Source organism: Pristiophorus japonicus, unplaced genomic scaffold, assembly GCF_044704955.1.
Source record: "Pristiophorus japonicus isolate sPriJap1 unplaced genomic scaffold, sPriJap1.hap1 HAP1_SCAFFOLD_158, whole genome shotgun sequence".
Lineage (NCBI taxonomy): Eukaryota > Metazoa > Chordata > Chondrichthyes > Pristiophoridae > Pristiophorus > Pristiophorus japonicus.
The window spans coordinates 1,006,572-1,026,861 of NW_027251257.1; the positions used below are offsets into that span (position 1 = coordinate 1,006,572).

General features: G+C 43.2%; 1 gene segment (V, D, J or C); it reads left to right on the forward strand.

Moving 5' to 3' along the window:
• Positions 1 to 5,209: 5,209 nt before the first annotated feature.
• Positions 5,210 to 19,026, forward strand: LOC139243024 (Ig heavy chain C region-like). The segment is given in 7 exon segments: positions 5,210 to 5,255; positions 5,378 to 5,713; positions 6,127 to 6,159; positions 13,864 to 14,163; positions 15,245 to 15,556; positions 17,811 to 18,119; positions 18,635 to 19,026. Coding segments are annotated over 7 exon segments (1,728 nt in total).
• Positions 19,027 to 20,290: the final 1,264 nt, after the last annotated feature.

A 20,290-nucleotide genomic window follows, 5' to 3' on the forward strand; every position in this document is an offset into this window, starting at 1 on the left:
GTCCGATGAGAAGGCCCTCGGACCTACCCGCTCCCCTCCGCACAGGGTGTCCAAAGATCAGGAGTGTGGGACTGAAGTGCAGTCAGAATTTCAGGAGCAGCCCCTTTAAATATTGGAACAGGGGCTGCAACCTCGTACATTCAATAAAAACATGGAACACGGACTCTTCCAGACCGCAGAAATTGCAGATGGCCTGGGAGCCCGTGAACCGGCTTAAAAATTTGTTGCACAGGACTGCTCCATGCACCACCCTCCAGGCCCAGTCCCCGATAAATAATGGGAGGAGATTTGTGTACAACTCTTTTTTAGGGGGAGACAAAATAAACATTAAATCAACTGCCCCCCGATCTGGGGGACACTCCAGACACTTATACCTGACCTCTTTTTTTTGTGTATTTTTTTCCTGTTGTGATTTTTTTGGGTGGCATTAAAATCATATAATTTACAAGTGCCCCCTATAAAAGGGGAGGGGGACATTAAAACCGGCAATTAAAACAAATTAAACTGTAAAATAAATAAAATCAAATTAAAATTTGGTTGCCGGGGGTTAGAATGCACTCCAGTCCCTCCGGCGCCCACCTCTTGCGGAAGGCTGCGAGCGTACTGGTGGACACCGCGTGCTCCATCTCTAAGGAAACCCTGGCCCGGATGTAGGCGCGGAAAAGAGGCAGGTAGTCAGGCTGAACGACCCCCTCGACTGCCCGCTGCCTGGACCGGCTGATGGCACCCTTGGCCATGCCCAGGAGCAGTCCTACGAGGAGGCTCTCGGACCTATCCGCTCACCTCCGCCCAGGGTGCCCAAAGATCAGAAGTGTGGGACTGAAATGCATCCAGAATTTCAGGAGCAGCCCCCTTAAATAATAAAACAGGGGCTGCAACCTCGTGCATTCAATAAAAACATGGAACACGGACTCTTCCAGACTGCAGAAATTACAGGTTGCCTGGGAGCCCGTGAACCGGCTTAAAAATTTGTTGCATAGGACTGCTCCATGCACCACCCTCCAGGCCAAGTCCCCAATAAATAATGGGAGGAGATTTGTGTACAACTCTTTCTGGGGGGTGACAAATTAACATTAGATCGAGTGCCCCCCGATCTGGGGGACACTCCAGACACTTATAAATGCCCTTTTATTTTGTGTTTTTTTTTCCTGTTGTGATTTTTTGGGGGGCATTAAAATCATATAATTTACAAGTGCCCCCTATAAAAGGGGAGCGGGACATTAAAACCGGCAATTAAAACAAATTAAACTGTAAAATAAATAAAATCAAATTAAAATTTGGTTGCCAGGGGTTATAATGCACTCCAGTCCCTCCGGTGCCCACCTCTCGCGGAAGGCCGTAAGCGTACCGGTGGACACCGCGTGCTCCATCTCTAAGGAAACCCTGGCCCGGATGTAGGCGAGGAAAAGAGGCAGGCAGTCAGGCTGAACAACCCCCTCGACCGCCCGCTGCCTGGACCAGCTGATGGCACCCTTGGCCATGCCCAGGAGCAGTCCTACGAGGAGGCCCTCGGACCTACCCGCTCCCCTCCGCACAGGGTGGCCAAAGATCAGGAGTGTGGGACTGAAGTGCAGCCAGAATTTCAGGAGCAGCCCCTTTAAATAATAAAACAGGGGCTGCAACCTCGTGCATTCAATAAAAACATGGAACACGGACTCTTCCAGACCGCAGAAATTACAGGTTGCCTGGGAGCCCGTGAACCGGCTTAAAAATTTGTTGCATAGGACTGTTCCGTGCACCACCCTCCAGGCCAAGTCCCCGATAAATAATGGGAGGAGATTTGTGTACAACTCTTTTTGCGGGGAGACAAATTTACATTAGATCGAGTGCCCCCCGATCTGGGGGACACTCCAGACACTTATAACTGCCATTTTTTTTTGGTTGTTTTTTTAAAAACTTTTTTTTGTTTTTTTTTGTGATTTTTTTTTGGCATTAAAATTATAAATTTTACAAGTGCCCACTATAAAAGGGGAGGGGGACACTAAAAACCCGGCAATTAAAACAAATTAACCCTTAAAACATATAAAGTCAAATTAAAATTTGGTTGCCAGGGGTAACAATGCACCCCAGTCCCTCCGGTGCCCAGCTCTCGTGGAAGGTCGTGAGCGTACCAGTAGACACCTCATGCTCCATCTCTAAGGACACCCTGGACCGGATGTAGGCGCTGAAGAGAGGCAGGCAGTCAGGCTGAACGACCCCCTCGACCGCCCGCTGCCTGGACCGGCTGATGGCACCCTTGGCCGTGCTCAGGAGCAGTCCTACGTGGAGGCCCTCGGACCTACCCGCTCCCCTCCGCACAGGGTGCCCAAAGATCAGGAGTGTGGGACTGAAGTGCAGCCAGAATTTCAGGAGCAGCCCCTTCAAATAATGGAACAGGGGCTGCAACCTTGTGCATTCAATAAAAACATGGAACACGGACTCTTCCAGACCGCAGAAATTGCAGGCGGCCTGGGAGCCCGTGAACCAGCTTAAAAATTTGTTGCACGGGACTGCTCCGTGCACCACCCTCCAGGCCAAGTCCCCGATAAATAGTGGGAGGAGATTTGTGTACAACTCTTTTTGAGTAAACAAATCATTATTTCAAGTGCTCCCCGATCTGGGGCACAGTACAAACATTTCACAAGGCCCCTTTTTTTTTTGTGCACTAAAGTCATAGTTTCTTTTTTCCAAGTGCCCCCTTTAAAAGGGGAGGGTGACACTAAAAACACCGGCAATTAAAACAAATAAACTTTAAAACATAAAATCAAATTAAAATTTGGTTGCCGGGCGTGATGATGCACTCCAGTCCCTCCGGTGCCCACCTCTCGCGGAAGGCCGCGAGCGTACCGGTGGACACCGCGTGCTCCATCTCCAAGGACACCCTGGACCGGATGTAAGAGCGGAAGAGAGGCAGGCAGTCAGGCTGAACGACCCCCTCGACCGCCCGCTGCCTGGACCGGCTGATGGCACCCTTGGCCGTGCCCAGGAGCAGTCCTACAAGGATGCCCTCGGATCTACCCGCTCCCCTCCGCACAGGGTGCCCGAAGATCAGGAGTGCGGGACTGAAGTGCAGCCAGAAATTGAGGAGCAGCCCCTTTAAATAATAAAAGAGGGGCTGCAACCTCGTGCATTCAATAAAAACATGGAACACGGACTCTTCCAGACCGCAGAAATTGCAGGCGGCCTGGGAGCCCGTGAACCGGCTTAAAAAGTTGTTGCACGGGACTGCTCCGTGCACCACCCTCCAGGCCAAGTCCCCGATAAATAATGGGAGGAGATTTGTGTACAGACAGGTTCCATTCACAATAGGTGGTTGTAATTAGCTTTCTGTCTCTGCTCAGCGGGCAGGAAACAGCTGGTTGTTTTTCTGCACCGAAGCAGCAGATGTTTCCTGCAAGTTACATTGTGAGTTCTCGCCCCTCCCTGATGGTGATATTGTGGATTTCTGTGACAAAATGTGTGGGAGAGATATGGACTGTGTGTGGGTGGGATCAACGTGGAAGTTAACTCTTCGACTATTGAATCAGTAAACAACATCCATCTGAAATATATTTCTGCTGTCATGACTTTAAAAACATTATGTTTCGTGTATGACATGCGCAGTACTGAATAAAATATAATTGGAGCAATGCAAAGCTTTTGATGTATCGATTAATGAAGGACAATTCTCCTCTGGTTTCATGCCATCTTCTATTACAATCCAGCAGACGGCAATGGAAGCTGTGCTGGTATCACATACACATAGAGAACTACAGTTACAAAGAACGTAATAACCCATATAACAGTTCTTGGTCCCTTTGATAATTTATATTTGACTGCATGAGCTGCAGTCTGCCGAGTTACAGTCCCAGTGATGGAGCCTCTGACCGGGAATTCCAGTTACTGAGGTTTTGGTCAAATGCCATTGACAGCCTTTATATTTAAAAGTAAAACACCCTCTGGTACAACTGTGAGAGATGTGCACTTGGCATCAGAACATCTGGCCACAAGTGGATTAAGTTCAGCACCAAACCAACCTGCACGATGGCAACACTCAATTAAAGCATTTATTATAATGTTTTCCCTTTCTGGTGCAAATTAAAAATGTTACCTCAAACCAATAATATCCCAAAGCTACGAATGTAATTTCTCCTTTAATCGGTTCACACTGATCGACACTGTTTAATCTGCAGTGTTGAGGAAATTTCCATGGTCGGTGGGACAGTAATGTAATTGCGATTAGAAAGCGAGGCAGCGTGATTGAATCCTCACCCAGATAACTTCGGGCGGACTGTGCGGTCTCCTCACAATTATACAGATCGATGTAGATCTTCACTTTTAACATTTAGAATTGCTCAGCGTGAAATAAAGTAACAATCTCCACACGGGTGAACTGAGATCCAGTGCCCGATTTGGGCCAGGGACGATTGTATTAAGTGTGGAGCTGCACAGACGCGATGGACGCTATCTGATAAAATATAATGTTGTTCCCAAACTTAGCTTTCCCTGCTGTATAACCGGCAAGAATATCATCAACTCGTGTGTCCTTTTCTCTTCCATCCCACAAGCAGTTGCCGATCAGAAAAATAAAGACTTGCATTTATATAGCTCCTTTCTCGACATCAGGATGCCCCAAAGCTCTTTAGAGACAATTAAGTACTTTTTTGAGTGGTATCACTGTTGCAATGAAGGGAAACACGGCAGCCAATTTGTGCACAACAAGATCCAACTAACAGCATTGTGATACATGACTAAATGATCTGTTTTAGTGAAGTTGGTTGAGGGATAAATATTGGTCAAACACAGGGGAGAACTCTGTTCGAAATAATTCCATGTGATATTTTCCATCCACCTGAGGGGAATTGGACACGGAGTAAATGTGGGCTGTTTGTGGAGAATCCTCACACTGAATCAATTGTATACTGAATATGTTTTGGATAGATGGTGTATAATCCCCAGCAGTATATCGGCAATCAAAGTCAAAATAAGTTGGGGGAATGGACACAAAAGACGGATTATTAATGGTTAATTATATTTTACACAGCTGGACTCAGACAGGAAAACAGGGGAGGAGTCAGTCTGCTGCTGGGGGAGGCGTGTGACTCCCAGTCCCCATCCCTCTCTCTCTCTCACACACACACAGGGCTCCGGACAGTTTAAATAGCGGGACCCAGCTCCAGGTTCACAATCAGGAGGCGGTGTTGCGGCACCAAGACACGCTCCCGAGTCAGTTACACCGAGAGACCCGACGATGGGACTTGCCCCGTGCCTCTGTTTGTTTCTGGCTTGCTTCACCTGTGAGTATTCCTCGCTGCTTCCGTGACACAATAGAAGGCAGCTTCAGATATTGTGTTTTTATTTCTATTCATTGATGTGAATGTTCTCCAATGTAATTACAATTTATTTCATTCACTGACAGATGTCCGGTCCGATATTGTGCTGACCCAGTCGGCTTCTGTGTCGAGGAAGCTCGGAGAATCTCACAAACTGTCCTGTTCAGTGAACGGGTTCAATCTGGACAGCCACCACGTGCACTGGTTTAAACAAGTTCCCGGGAAGGGGCTGGAGTGGCTGCTTGCTTACAGAAATCCGTCGGATACCAAACTTTACGCGCCTGGAGTCGAAGGTCGGATCATCCCTTCAAGAACATCTTCCACAACCTACATCGAGATCAAGAACCTGAGAACCGAAGACTCCGCCATGTATTACTGTGCAAGACGGGCACAGCGACCTGAACACGTCCTGGGCTCGTACAGAAACTGAACGGAGAGCAATTGCAGCAACTTCCATCGAATTCTCGGTCAGTAACGGTGTAAAATATATCAAGAGATGTGTTTAACCTAGATTGGAAGAATGTATTTACTACAGCAATAAATTGTCTAAGAATAAAATGCACATTAACTAGATTTGTATAGATGAAGATGGTTTATAGTTACTGTTTACAGTGTCCCGGATTAACAACGAGGATTCAATGGAACCTTTAATATTGTATCTATGGGCATGATTTTGGTAGAATTCTGCCCTCTGCGAAAGAATCATCAATAGATAATCAATATCTGATAAAACCTTCTGTTGATTGAGCGATTTATTACCTGACAGCGTTAATCAGAGAGTGAGTGCAGTATTTGTGCGGGTCCCTGTCACTGTGGTACAGCTATCTCGACGACTGGGGACAAGGCACCATGGTGACAGTGACTACAGGTAAGAAACATCCACTCTTTCAGTAACTGTGGAATTTGTTTCTTTATTTTATATTTCTGTTTATTTCAATAATTCACTGATTCGCTGGGTTCCGTGTTAAGTTTTTTTTTTAGCTATGTTTCATTTGATTCTGCTGCAATGCTTTTATGGAATGAAACTACTTCTCAACACAAAATGTTCTTTCGGGATTGATCCCCAGATTGATGTGATTTGGTGTTTATCTGCTGATGGGACTGTGCGCCTGGGTTACTTTAAACACCCAATGGTTATTAAACTCTTTGGCGTTTCTACAATGCTTAATCTCGGTAACATCTAATTGCTGCATGTTTTCTGATCAAACGCAAATATTATATTTAAATGTGTTTGAAAGATGATTGTAGGCAGAAACAGAACGCTTTAGAGGTTATAAATAAATGTAAGATATTTTATTATGTTTTATTAATGATAATTGCATTGTCATTTATTGATCAAAAATTGACGAATGCTCATATACGTGAAATGTTACTGTAATGAAGAACTATATAATTAATATATTTGTGGCATGAATCAGATTTAACTTAATACAAATTACATTATTATAATGTAGTAATAGCAGGCAAGAGCACAACAATATCCTGTATCAATATTAATTGATTAACATGATCCGTCTAATCACAATTCTGCTGTCATTATTTTATATTTCTATTTATTTCAATAATTAATTCGTTCAGTGATAAACGAGTTCGCTGGATTCTGTAGTGACATTTTTTGGCAATGTTACATTTGATTCTTCTGAAAGGGTTTATAGAATTAAGTTGCTTCTCCACAAACCATTGTGTTGTGGGATCCAGCCCCTCAGTGCTGTTGTTTGCTGTTTATCTGCTGAGCAGAGTGTGTGTCTGGGTTACTCTGAATAACGAAACTTTGTGAAACTGTTTGGTTTTTGTGCAATGTTTATCTCAATGACATCGAACTGCTGCAGGTTTTTATGATCCGTTTAAAACTGTTTCAAAGATAATTGTCGGCAGACAATAAGTAGGTTTTATAAATTATAAATCGTTTATAAATAATTTTCTTCATCTTATTATTTAAGTGAGACTTACAGGTTCAACTATTAACCTATGGTTTCCGGTGCACACATTTAATACATGGAATGTTACTATTATATGATTACAAATTTGCAGGTTGAAGGGGAGTTAAATACATATAATTCAAACAATTATAATGAGGTAATGTTGCCCAATATCACTAAATATGAGATGGAATTAATATTCATGTATTAAACATTATTCGCCTCCCACAATTCTGCTGTGCACTGGTCACAATTAACGTGAGCGGAAAATTTTAGAGGCTGGAAGCAATTTCTGATTATATCTGAAATTATTTTAATAACAGCATACTGATTCCACCGCAGTTCAATGAGGGTCTGAAATTAATTGTTATCTCCCTGTTTTACACAGATGCATGACAGATTGTATTCAATTATCAATAAAATGCGAGTTGTAAATTGCAGTTTGTAAATGTCATAAATCTGACTGGTTATTAAATTCTTAAATCATGCAATTTCTTCATTTTTATTTGTTGTTTCATAGCGAGACAATTATCACTAAGCTAATCTGAAACCGTTTGTAAGATGATAGGCTGAGCGGTAGACGTCGCTGGCAGTCAAAGCATTGTTCATATGATTCTATTTAAATTCAAGAAAAGTGCAGACTGACAGACACACAACCCATTGAAATGCAAGCGGATTAATTTAATTTCAAAAGGTCAATATTAGTTTTGAATTGAGTAACAACATCCAGTCTCCCATTGCTGTGCTGTATATGGGATAGAATTATAGACAGTGAACAGGTTACATTTAAGAGTTATGTTTAACTATCATTCATGTTAAATTGATCAACAAAATCTCTCCTCCATTTGCTCATTAAATGTCAGTGTCGCAGATGGTCTGAATGATTTGTTCCCCGCCAATATTATGTTGATCATTCTGGAACTTAGTTGAAGTAAATAGCCGAATATATTTAATAATTAATTTACGGGCATTGTGTGAATTACGGGAGTAAAATATAAAAAGATTGTCTGTGTTATTAAATAGCGGAGACTCTGTTACTGACTGCACATTGGAATCTTGCCTTTTACTTCACAAAATATATTTTATAGTTAAGATTGAGGATAATGTTTAAACTGGAGGGCCCTGATTTAGAAAACATACGATGTTACAGCCCTCCCATAGTTAGTGAGATGTAACCAGGGCCAGACTTTGAACTATTTAAAATTGTCCACTCCTAAATCCATCATGTGAAATCCACTCTGAGAAAAGATGGAGTGTATGTTGTATTAGAGAGTTCAGAAATATACAGAGTTTATAAGTGTGCAGATAGAAAGCGGGAATGTAATGGAAACTCGTCACCATTTTAACAATCAAATGTGATTTGATTCAAGTAAGCATAATATATTAGTCTGAATGTCTTTATATATTAATTTGATTCTTAATATTTTAAAATTGATAATTGCCATGTTAATTTAAATGAAACGCTAATATTTCACACGTTACCAAGCAGAAACAGGATTAAAATGAATATTAACTAATGTTATTATAATGCAGTATTACATCAGCTAACATCAATAATATCAGTGTGAACTCATTAACCATTAATGACCTCCCACAATTGCGTTGTATACTGGACAGTATTACAGTTACTGCAAAATCTTTGGGTTGGAGAAAATTTTAAATTATGTCTAACATTAATTTAGTAAACAATACATGTCTTACTCAGCTGTGTTTAGATGGATAAGGTGTCGCCGCAGATTTTAATGAATTAACTTCGTGTTTTGCCTCGATGATTTTACAGATTATATTTAATTATGAAATTGTATTGAACCAGTGGGTAATGGGTTTTCAATGTAACTGTTTCCTGGTTTGTTAAATTCCTAATCTGACAGGAAGTCCCGATTAAATACAGCAAATTACCCAGAAATGTGAATTATTTCGATATAATTGTTTTTTTTAGGATTTGTACGATTGTAGAGAGGGAGGGAGAAATAATTGGAAGTAGAAGAAAGTTTTTCAAATTAGTATCAGTTTAGTCTTTAAAAATGTGCAGTTTTGAGATGGTCAGAAATTGACAAGAGATCAATTGTAAATCAGCTCCATTGAAAGTGACAGATAGTACCGATCTATCTGCTGAGAGCACGATTGTGCCTGTTCTGTTTCTGTGCGCCTGCTCACTGTGTGAGAATCAGGATTCCTCCTGACTGGTTGTAAACCTTCCGCTTTGTCCTCTTGTATTTCACGGAGTGCAATTCGACTCATTTATTTGAGAAGCTTGCATCTGTGAAAAATGTGACTGTTAAGTTTGAGCAGGCACCTCAGAAATGGGACCAATAACGCAATTTGTGGCATTTAGAAGCAGCAATTGAAAAACATTTTTGTTAGACTGTAGAAGGAGCTTTAATTAGTTTCTAACCCGTGTTATACCTGCCCCGGGACTGCCTGATGGGACAGTGTAGAGGGAGCTTTACTCTGTATCTAACCCGTGCTATACCTGCCCCGGGAGTGCCTGATGGGACAGTGTAGAGGCAACTTTACTCTGTATTTAACCCGTGCTGTACCTGCATTTGGTCAGTTTGATGGGACTATTTAGAGGGAGGTTTACCCTGTATCTAATCCGTGCTGTACCTGCTCTGGGTCAGTTTGATGAGACAGTGTAGAGGGAGCTTTACTCTGTATTTTACCAGTGCTGCAAGTGCCCTGGGTCAGTGTGTTGGGACAGTGTAGAGCGAGCTTTACTCTGTATCTAACCGGAGTAACCTGCCCTCGGAGTGTTTGAAGGGGCAGAGTAGAGGGAGATTTACTTTGTATTTAACCCATGCTGTACCTACCCTCGAAGTGTTTGATGAGACAGTGTAGAGGGAGCTTTACACTGTATTTAACCCTGGGACTCTGGGAGTGTTTGATGGGATAGTGAAAAGGGAGAATTTATTTTGTATCTAACCCGTGTTGTACCTGCCCTGGGTCAGTCTGATTATGCAATGTATAAGGAGCTTAACTCTGTATTGAACTCGTGCTGGAACTGTCCCGTGACTCTTTGATACGACAGTGTAGAGGGAAAATGTACTCTATATCTAACTCGTGTTCTATCTGCCCTGGTAGGACAGGGTACATGGAGCTCTGCTCTGTATTTATCTAGTACGGTACATTATCTGGACTGTTTGACACTGTAGTATTGACATGGCTTTTCTCGGAATCAATTCCTTGATACACCTGACCATACAGTGCAGAGGGAACTTTACTCTATATTATTTGTAATATAACAGACCTGAAAATGTTTTATCCAGGGTTGTTCATGGAGCCTCAATTTGCATCCAACTAATAAAGTGCGAGTTATCGAGCCAGATATATACAAATAAATATTTCAATTGCTCCAATGAAACAACCGTGCATTAATTGAGTTTAACCTTATTGCAAAATAACTGCCTAATTTTTAGTGAATTGATAAACTTTAAACATTTTGAGTATCAGATAATGATTGAATGAGATTGGCCTGATCTTGAGCTCACTTTCAGAACAAATAGTTTCAGGAAAAGACTGTAACAGTCCAGAACGCAGCGCCTGTTCTGATCTGATGGGAGGCTGGAAGTTACTTTGACAATTTAAATGGTGAATGTCGAGACTCCCGCTCCAAATAACCATCATTTCGTTCGATTATTATTTTTAAATGCACCAGGCAGTGACAGACACAGGTGAGATGCAGCTGTTGGACTGGGTCACAACACAAGGCACACAGTAACTGAACTGCGGTTCTGTGAAACATTTAAAGAGATACATTCAGTCAGCAATGAGTTGCCATTCACAGTAATCTTTCAAACTCTGTAACGGTATCCAATTGAATCGTTTGAGTCAAATTTCTCAGTCCCTTTATTTTAAATATCCCCTTGCACTACAACAGACAATAAAAATAGATCTGATAAAGGTGTTCAAAATTATGAAGCGTTTCCAGAACTTAACCCTCTCTTTGAAAAAAAATCCCCTCATTTTCCCTTTAGTTCTTTTGCCAATTATTTTAAATCTGTGACCTTTGGTTAATGACGTACTCGCCAGAGGAAATCATTTCTCCTGACATTATTTGCCACAACCTCTCACAAGTTTGATTAACTCTATTAGGCCTCACCTTAATTTTCACTGCTTTAATAATCCCAGCTTATCTAATCTTTCCACATAACTGAAGTCTCTGATCCTTGCTATCATCTTGGGGCCTTGTCATCCTTTGTAAATTGTGGTGGTCAGAATTGTATACACTACTGCATCTGATGTCTAACCAGTGATTTATAAAGGTTTAGCATTACTTCCTTGTTTCTGTATTCAAGGCCACTTTTACAATGACAATAATGCATACAATTTCTTAAGCGATTATCAACTCACCCTGCCACCTTCAAAGAGCTGTGAATATGTACCCCCAGGACCCTCTTCTCTGGCACCTCCATCAAATTAGTGCCTGTTCGATTATATTGCCTCTCCATGTTGTTCCTCCAAAATGCATTAAATTGTATCTGCCATGTGTCTGTCCATTTCACCAGTCTGCCGAGTACTCCTGAAGTCCGCTGCTATCCTGCTCATACGTTCCCAAGTTGCCAACTTTGCATCGTCCGTGAACATGTAAACTGTATTCCCTATAAACAAGTCCAGGTAACTTATATATAAAATAGGAAAATCAATTGTCCTCATACCGACCAATGGGAGACCCCACTTCTCTCCCGTCAGAAAAACATCCGTTCACCACTGCTGGCTGCCTCCTGTCACGCAGCAATTACATACTCAAGTTACCTCCATCCCTTTAATCCCATGTGCTTCTATTTTCCAAATAAGTATTTTATGAGATTCTTCATAAAATGCCATTTGAACGTCTATATGTACATCATCTATTGCAACACCATCATCGACCCTCTCTGTAACTTCACGGTGTAGACCAAGATTTCAGTACCTGACCAATAAACCACAGGTGTTTGAGCTACCCACACAAACCAGATGCGAGATTTTCCCATATCAGTAGTAACCACGTTAGTTACTCTTTGTAATTCCTAGCATAGACCCGGCTGATAACCAATCGATTGATAATGTTTAAAGTTTGCCAATATTAGGTATTTAGAGAAGAAACCTGTCCCGATGTTTAGATTATGTTCGGTACGAACAACAACAAGAAGTGACTGTAATGACAGAAAGCAGTGCCTGTTCTCACTGGTGGGAGGTTGGAAAGTGCTTTGTAAAATAAAATGGAGCATTTAAAAAGCATCGTTCTGTATAACCGGCTTTGGGAATCATACTTCATTCGGATTATTTAATTGAGTGAGTGGGAGGAGGAATGTCGGGAGACATCCAATCAGTAGCACGGGATAGAGCACAACTCACACTGCATCGCTTTTCCTCCAATTCTGAGAAGGAACGAGATAGACCCGAATCAATCCAGATTGAGTTAAAGCTTGAATCCTAGATATCAGGCTGTGCAAAAGTTCACGGTTCAAATCTGAGCGCTGAATTATTCAATTCACATTTTAAAGGAGACTTCAACCATTTATTGGAACGTCCTTTATTGTCCTGGGAACAAAGAAGATTTAGATGAGGTATGATAGAGGGGTTTTGGAATTATGAAGGGTTTTATGAAGGGACTTGGGAAACATATTTCCCCAGGTCCGTGAGTTGGTGAGTAAATGACACTGATTGAAAATTAGCAGCAATAGAATGAAGGGAGCGGGTATTATTGCACTATTCTACACAGGGGCTGTTAGGACATCGGTTGTCCTATCAGAAAGAGGGCTGCATGCAGAATCCATAATAGCTTAATAAAATTGAATGTTTGCGAAGAAGATTGGGAATTGGAAGGTGAACGGGATTGGTGGAGAGATCGTTCAGAGGCGTGATGGGCCGAATAGCCTCCTTCCGTGCTGTAAAGTTATATTATTTTATCCGTCTGGGTTATGCTTTATAAACATGCCGGGATTTTAAAAAAGTTAATACAACTAGTAGATCTTGCTGTAGAAGTTGTAGTATTAGGAGAATTCACCCCACCGCTATTCAAACAAGAGTATCCCCGAAAACAACACGAGCATTTATATAGCGCCTTTAACGTAGTAAAGCGTTCCAAGACGATTCATACGAGCTTAAGGAGGTAACATATGATATCAGACCAGATAAGGAGATATCAATTTTTTTTCGTATGGTCAGCAGTGATTCTGGCAGTTGACCAAAAACTTGGTCCAAGAGGTTAGTTTAAACAGCATCTTAAAATGGAGAGTTGACTTCACTTTAATATCATGGAATGGCCTGATTCGGTGCTGCTAATAAGATTCTGATAGCAAAAGGATGCAGGGAGGAGCTAGAAGACATAATGTGAAATAATCTACTGTAAAAGTGGTTGAGGATTGAGGGGAGAGTTCCATAATAGCTGGAAGAAGTCCACGATACACTATCCCAGCATTCACTCGGTACAAAGGGGCCTGATGGACAGATTGCCCCTTTAACACTCGTGACTTTCCTTATGTACAGGACTGGAGTTACACGGAGGCGTTTCACGTCGGGTCTCATAACTCCTAGAAACTCAAATGCTGATGTAGGGCTTGATGGGTAAATGATTGTGTTAGTTCACCCTGTAGTGAAATTTCGAGGTGTTTGGTTATTTTATAAGCACTGATTACAGAGTATAACTTGTCCAATTGGCCAATCTTTCCCAGCGACACCATCTCCTCCCAAACTCTACGCCCTGCTCTCCTCCTGTGAACAACCCAACACTGGCGGCCCCGTCACCTACGGCTGCTTGGCGATGGACTACTCCCCGGAAATCACCAGCTTTTCCTGGAGGAAAGAAAAAGAGCCGATCAGCATTGGATTGAAGACCTATCTGTCAGTGCTCAACAAGAAGGGAGCCTACACATGGAGCAGCCAGTTAACCATCAACGAGTCAGAGGTGGGGAGCAGCGCAATCTACTGCGAGGTTCGACGAGGTGGGGCGGTCTGGGATGTAAAAATGTTAGGTGAGTGTTGTGGGATACAGGGAGGCAAACTGTGAAAAGCAGAGAAGTTATGTTCAACTTCTATACAACCTTGGTTAGACCAGACTTAGAGTAATGTGCATTTTTACTCTCTATCTGACACTGAGAGTCATGTGCACAGTTCTGGTCTGCATATTACACTTAGAGTCATGTGCACAGTTCTGGTCTCCATATTACACTTAGACTGCTGTGCACAGCTCTGGTCTTTATATCACACTAAGAGTGCTGTGTACAGCTCTGGTTTCCACATCATATTTAGAGTACTGTACACAGTTAAAGTCTCCATAAGATATTAAGAGTGCTGCGTACAGGTCTGGTCTCTATAACACACCTTACTGTGCGCAGTTCCGGTCTACAAATCACAATTCGAGCACTGTGCATAGTGCTGGTTTCCATATCACACTTAAAGTACTATGCACAGTTCTGATCTCCATATCACATATGGAGTACTGTATACTGCTCCAAGCTCCAGATCATATCAACTGTAATGTGCATTGTGCTGGTTTCCATATTATAAGAATGATACAGAGGAACAAGGGCGACACCAGAACTGAAAGATTGTAACTGTCAATAATTGTTGAACCGGGTGGGACTATTTTCTCTAGAAAAGGGAAGGCTTGGTGATGATCAAATAGTGGTCTTTAAAATTATGAAGGGATTTGAAAGGTTAGTCGTGGATAAAATATTTCTGCATGAGCAGGAGCCCGATATTGGGGCCATAAATATAAGATATGCACTAATAAATCCAATAGGGAGTTCAGGAAAAAGTTCTGCACCAAGGGAATTGGTAAAATATGGAACTCCCTACCGCATGGAATACGAGGTGAATAGCATATATGCGTTTCAGGGGAATCTAGATAAGTACACGAGGGAGAAAGGGATATAAGGTTATGTTAATAGCGGGTAGGCAGTAGGGAGAGAAGGTATATGTGGAATATAAACATAGGTCTGTTGGGCCGAATGGCCTGTTTCGGTGATGTAGATTAAATGTTAAAAACCGCTTTACAGTTCTTAATTGTTTGGATTGTAACAAATAATCCCAATAAAATGTATTTTCTTGCAGATCGTGTGGTACATCATCCAACTGTTATCCTTACCCTGAGTTCCAGGGAAGAAATCACCAGCAGCAGATCTGCAACCGCCGTGTGTTCAATCATCGATTTCTGGCCAAAGTCACTGACCATGAATTGGCTGAAGAATGCACATCTTGTGCATTCGGGAATCGTCACTTCTCCCGTCTATGAGGTGAACGGGAACTTCTCGGCGACCAGTCGGCTGACATTCCCCGCCGGGGAATGGTTCGCCCGCTCGGTCTATACCTGCCAGGTCTCTCATCAAGGATTCATCCAAAGCCGAAACATCACCAGACCTCCGGGTAAGAGACACGGCCCCCTGAAGTTACGGATCATTCTGAGCGCTGATCTCAGTCAGGGCTTTTATTGGAATTCGTAAAAAGCACAGAACTATTTCTCATTTCCAATCATACAGTTTGTTTTTCCTTTCGGTGTATGTCCTGACTGAGGATACCTCACGGTTCATGACTCCGTCACTTGGCCAAAGGTTGCCCTCTGCTTGCCGTTAGTCTCAGCTTTATCCTGAGTTGCCTGAGCATATTCGGAGCGACAGTAGGTGTCTCCAAGCCTTTACTCTGTCAGAGCCACTGCTAGAAATGGTGTCGATGAAAAAAGTGACCTTGGAGCGCATGTCCATAGATCCCTAAAGGTAACACGCCAGCTAGATAAGTGGGTTAAGAAAGCATCCGGAATATTTGTCTTTATTAGTCGAGGCGTGGAATACAATAGCAAGGAGCTTATGCTTGAACTGTATAAAACACTGGTTAGGCCGCAGCTGGAGTACCACGTGCAGTTCTGGTCACCACGTTACAGGAAAGATGTAATTGAACTGGAAAGGATGCAGAGGAGATTTAGAGGGATGTTACCTGGACTGGAGAATTTTGGCTATGAGGAAAGATTGGAGATGCTGGGTCTATTTTCTTTCGAACAGAGGAGGCTGAGGGGAGACCTGATTGAGGTGATTATGAGGGGCCTGGATAGAGTGGATAGGAAGGACCTGTTTCCCTTGGCAGAGGGGTCAACAACCAGAGGACATAGATTTAAAGTAATTGGGGCGAAGTTTAGAGGAAATATGAGGAGAAATGTCTTCACCCAGAAGGTGGTGGGGGTCTCGAACTCACTGCCTGAAAGGATGGTAGAGGCAGAAACCCTCACCACATTAAAATAATACTTGGATATGCAATTAACCCACAGGGCTACGGACCAAGAGCTGGAAAGTGAGATTAGGCTGGATTGCTCTTGGTCGGCCGGCGCAGACACGATGGGCCAAAATGGCCTCTTTCCATGCTGTAAATGTCTATGATTTTATGATCTGCCTATTTAGAAGACAGCGTTCAGTTCTGGGCACCGCACCGCAGGCTGGATAAACTAGCTTTAGAGGGGGTGCAACGCAAATTCTCCCGAATCATACCGGGCTAAAAATCTAAATTATGAGGACAGGTTGCACAGAATAGGCTCGTATTCCTTTGTATAGAATGTGAAGAGACGATCTAATTGAGGTGCTTAAGTTGATAAATGGAACTGATGTGGTAGATAGAGAGAAAATATTTCCTCTGGTGCGGGAGTTCAGAACAAGGGACAGAACCTTAAAAGTAGAGCTAGACCGTTCAGGGGTGATGTCAGGAAGCATTATTTCACACAAAGGTTAGTGTACATCTTGAACTCTCACCCTCCAAAAGCTGTTGGGGCTGGGGGTCAATTGAAAATATAAAAACTGAGATTGATAGAACTTTGTTAGGCAAGGGTGTAAAGGGTTACGGAACCAAGGCGGGTAGATGGTGTTGAGGTGTATATCAGCCATGATCTAATTGAATGGCAGAACAGGCTGGATGGGCTGAATGGCCTTCTCCTGTTCCTATGTTGCTATTACTGCCCTGCAGTTATATTCCTTCCTGACTCACTCTCACTAGACATGATAAAAGCTCACGAATGACAGAAATTAAAATAATTACTTCACACCGGTAATGCAAATTATTCCCCATCACAAAAGACCCCTTCAAATTCCATTCTCCCTTTCACTTCTGCTCTGCCGGGGGGCTGTGACTGGTCCCTGCACATTTTCATCGCGTCAAAATCACAAGCCAACAGAAAAATAACTTTGTTTCCAGTTGCACCTAAAATCCTGTATTTGATTTAACACTCGTTTTGAACCAGTGTAATTTTCATGTAGAGCTCTTGACCCTGGGGGTGGAGCCATTATACTGAGCGGAAATGCGTTCGGGCACAAGGATCGATAGACGGGCGTAAAGCAGCAAGGATTTTCGGGAAGAGCGCTATTCAGTGCGTAACACAACTGCAGCCCAATTTATTCAATGTCTTATGCGGGTATTTTCTTCACAGCCCATCACAGGTGGCTCTGGTTGCAAATACACAGGAAATGTTAAAGGGTCTCCCGGAATCGTTGCCAATTCGCTGTCCTTCCAATAACGATGGTGTTTAAGCAAAAGCGAGAGGTTAATATCTCAAAGGTGATTTATTCAACTTAAGGGAATTAAAGCAGAATTAATCCTGGTTATGAAGATGAAGCTTTGCTTGACTTTCATTTCTGCTTCACAGATGATTCCTCCTGCAACGAACCAAAAATCACTCTTCCGCAGCCGTCTCTAGAACAGGTCTTACTGGAGGCGACAGTGACCTTAACCTGCATCGTGTCTAATGCTCCTTATGGAGTCACCATGACCTGGATGCACGAAAAGAAGAATTTGCAATCAGGGATTGCCGGCCAACCGGGAGAGGCTCCCGACAGCGTGATCAGCAAATTAGACATCTCGACACAAGACTGGCTGAGTGGGAATGTGTTTGACTGCGTGGTGAGCCATCGGGATATGCCGACTCCTATCAGAGGTTCCATCCGCAAGGAAACGGGTGAGCGGCGTGATTGTAGTAACAAGTGAGAGGCTGTAACTATTCCCGGTGCTTGTGCATGGGCCAATTCGTTCTAATGCATTTTAGTAGATTACTCCGATATTTCAAATGGTAATCCCACGAACTAAACACTCTGGGACATGAGACGATGCATGTAAGGGGAAGCTGGATAAGTGCACGAGGAAGAAATAAATAGAAGGATATGTTTTGTGGTTTAGATGAAGTAAGGTGGGAGGAGGCTCGTGTGGAGCATAAAAGATGGTTTAGATCATTTCGCCGAATGGCCTGTTTCTTAGCAGTGATTTCTATGTAATTTTCCAGTACAACTCTCAAGCTCCAAGAGCGAAGGATTAGGTCACACTTTGTTCTGTGCTGAAAAACTGGATAGACCAGGGAGGCGAAAAGGAGAATCCTTTAAAATTCAGCGCAAAGCACATTTCTCTCACATTTAACCGCCGGTTTCATTGTCTCTGGAAGTCACCAGTTTATTGACCTTTTTTGTAATTGTTCTGCAGGTAAAGATCCGCGGGAACCAGCCGTGTCTGTCCTCCTGCCCTCGGCAGAAGAAGTCTCCGCTCAGAGGTTGGTCACCCTCACCTGCTTAGTGAGAGCTTTCTCTCCCCGAGAGATCTTCGTCAAGTGGACCGTCAATGGCAAGCCAGTGGATACCGGCAACTACACGAACACCGAGGTAATGGCGGAGAACGGCAGCAGCTATTTCTTCACGTACAGCCTGTTATCCATTGCAGCCGAGGAGTGGGCCAGCGGTGCTTCTTACTCCTGTGTGGTGGGACATGAAGCCATCCCCTTGAAGATCACGAACAGAACGGTCAATAAATCCAGCGGTAAACCCAGTTTTGTGAACATTTCTCTTGTTCTGATGGACACCGTCAATTCTTGTCAATGAGAATCTCTCGATTGCATTTCAGTTCTTAAATAAAAAACAATAAAGGCCTTTTTTTCCAATCGTGAATTACACACACAGCCGCTCAATTAATTTTGTTTCCCATTTTTGCCAAGGGGCAGAATATTTGTCGGACTTGGGCCCAAAGCTTGTACAGTCAGTGCTCCCAGCTCAGATACACCACAGGTTGGAGGCAGAGTGAAGCGCTTTCATGACAGGATTCCTCAAAGTCATTTCGTCCATTGGGAGAACCTGCAAAGTTCAATTTTCCGACAAACAAATACAGTACATTTAGATGTCAGTGTCCTTGTTTCTCGTATTGTTCATCCCTTCAGATTTGGGGCCAGTTTTATTTGGCAGCGTCGCATCCTCTGGGACCTGAAATGGGGGTCACACTCGAACACGAACTGTACCCCACCAGAGAGAGGGGAAAGGTCAATTGTTAACCCACGGTACTCCCCACTGCCCCACCAGAGAGAGTGGAAAGGGCAATTGTTAACCCCCTGTACCCCCCACTGTCCTACCAAAGAGAGGGGAAAGGGCAATTGTTCACCCCCTGTACCCCCCACTGCCCCACCAGAGAGAGGGGAAAGATCCATTGTTAACCCCCTGTACTCCCCACTGCCCCACCAGAGAGAGGGGAAAGGTCCATTGGTAACCCCCTGTACCCCCCACTGGCCCACCAGAGACAGGGGAAAGGTCAATTGTTAACCCCCTGTACCCCCTACTGCCCCACCAGAGAGAGGGGATAGAGCAATTGTTAACCCACTGTACTTCCACTGCCCCAACAGAGAGAGTGGAACGGTCAATTGTTGACTTACTGTCCCGACCACTGCCCCAGCACAGTGAGGGGAAAGGTCAATTGTTAATCCACTATACCCGACTTCCACACAAGCGAGAGGGCAAAGGCTAATTGTTAACCCACTGTACCTCTCAATTCCCACCAGGGAGAGAGAGACCCATCGGTTGAATTGTTGCATTCCGTCGGCTGACGTCACATGGCGTCTCACACTGAACACATTTACACAGAGCGGGGAAGAATGCGTGTAAAAGTGAGTGTGTGTGTTTTTGTGGAAGTTCACACTTACACATAAACACACAGAGACTTACATGTAAACACACACATTGACACACTGATAGAGGATATTACACATACCCAGAATATAATACACAATGTTATTGTCAGAACCAGTAATTAGTATTCTCTGAAAGTTTGAACGACAGCAAAAATATACACATACACCCTTACGCAAAACATACACAAACA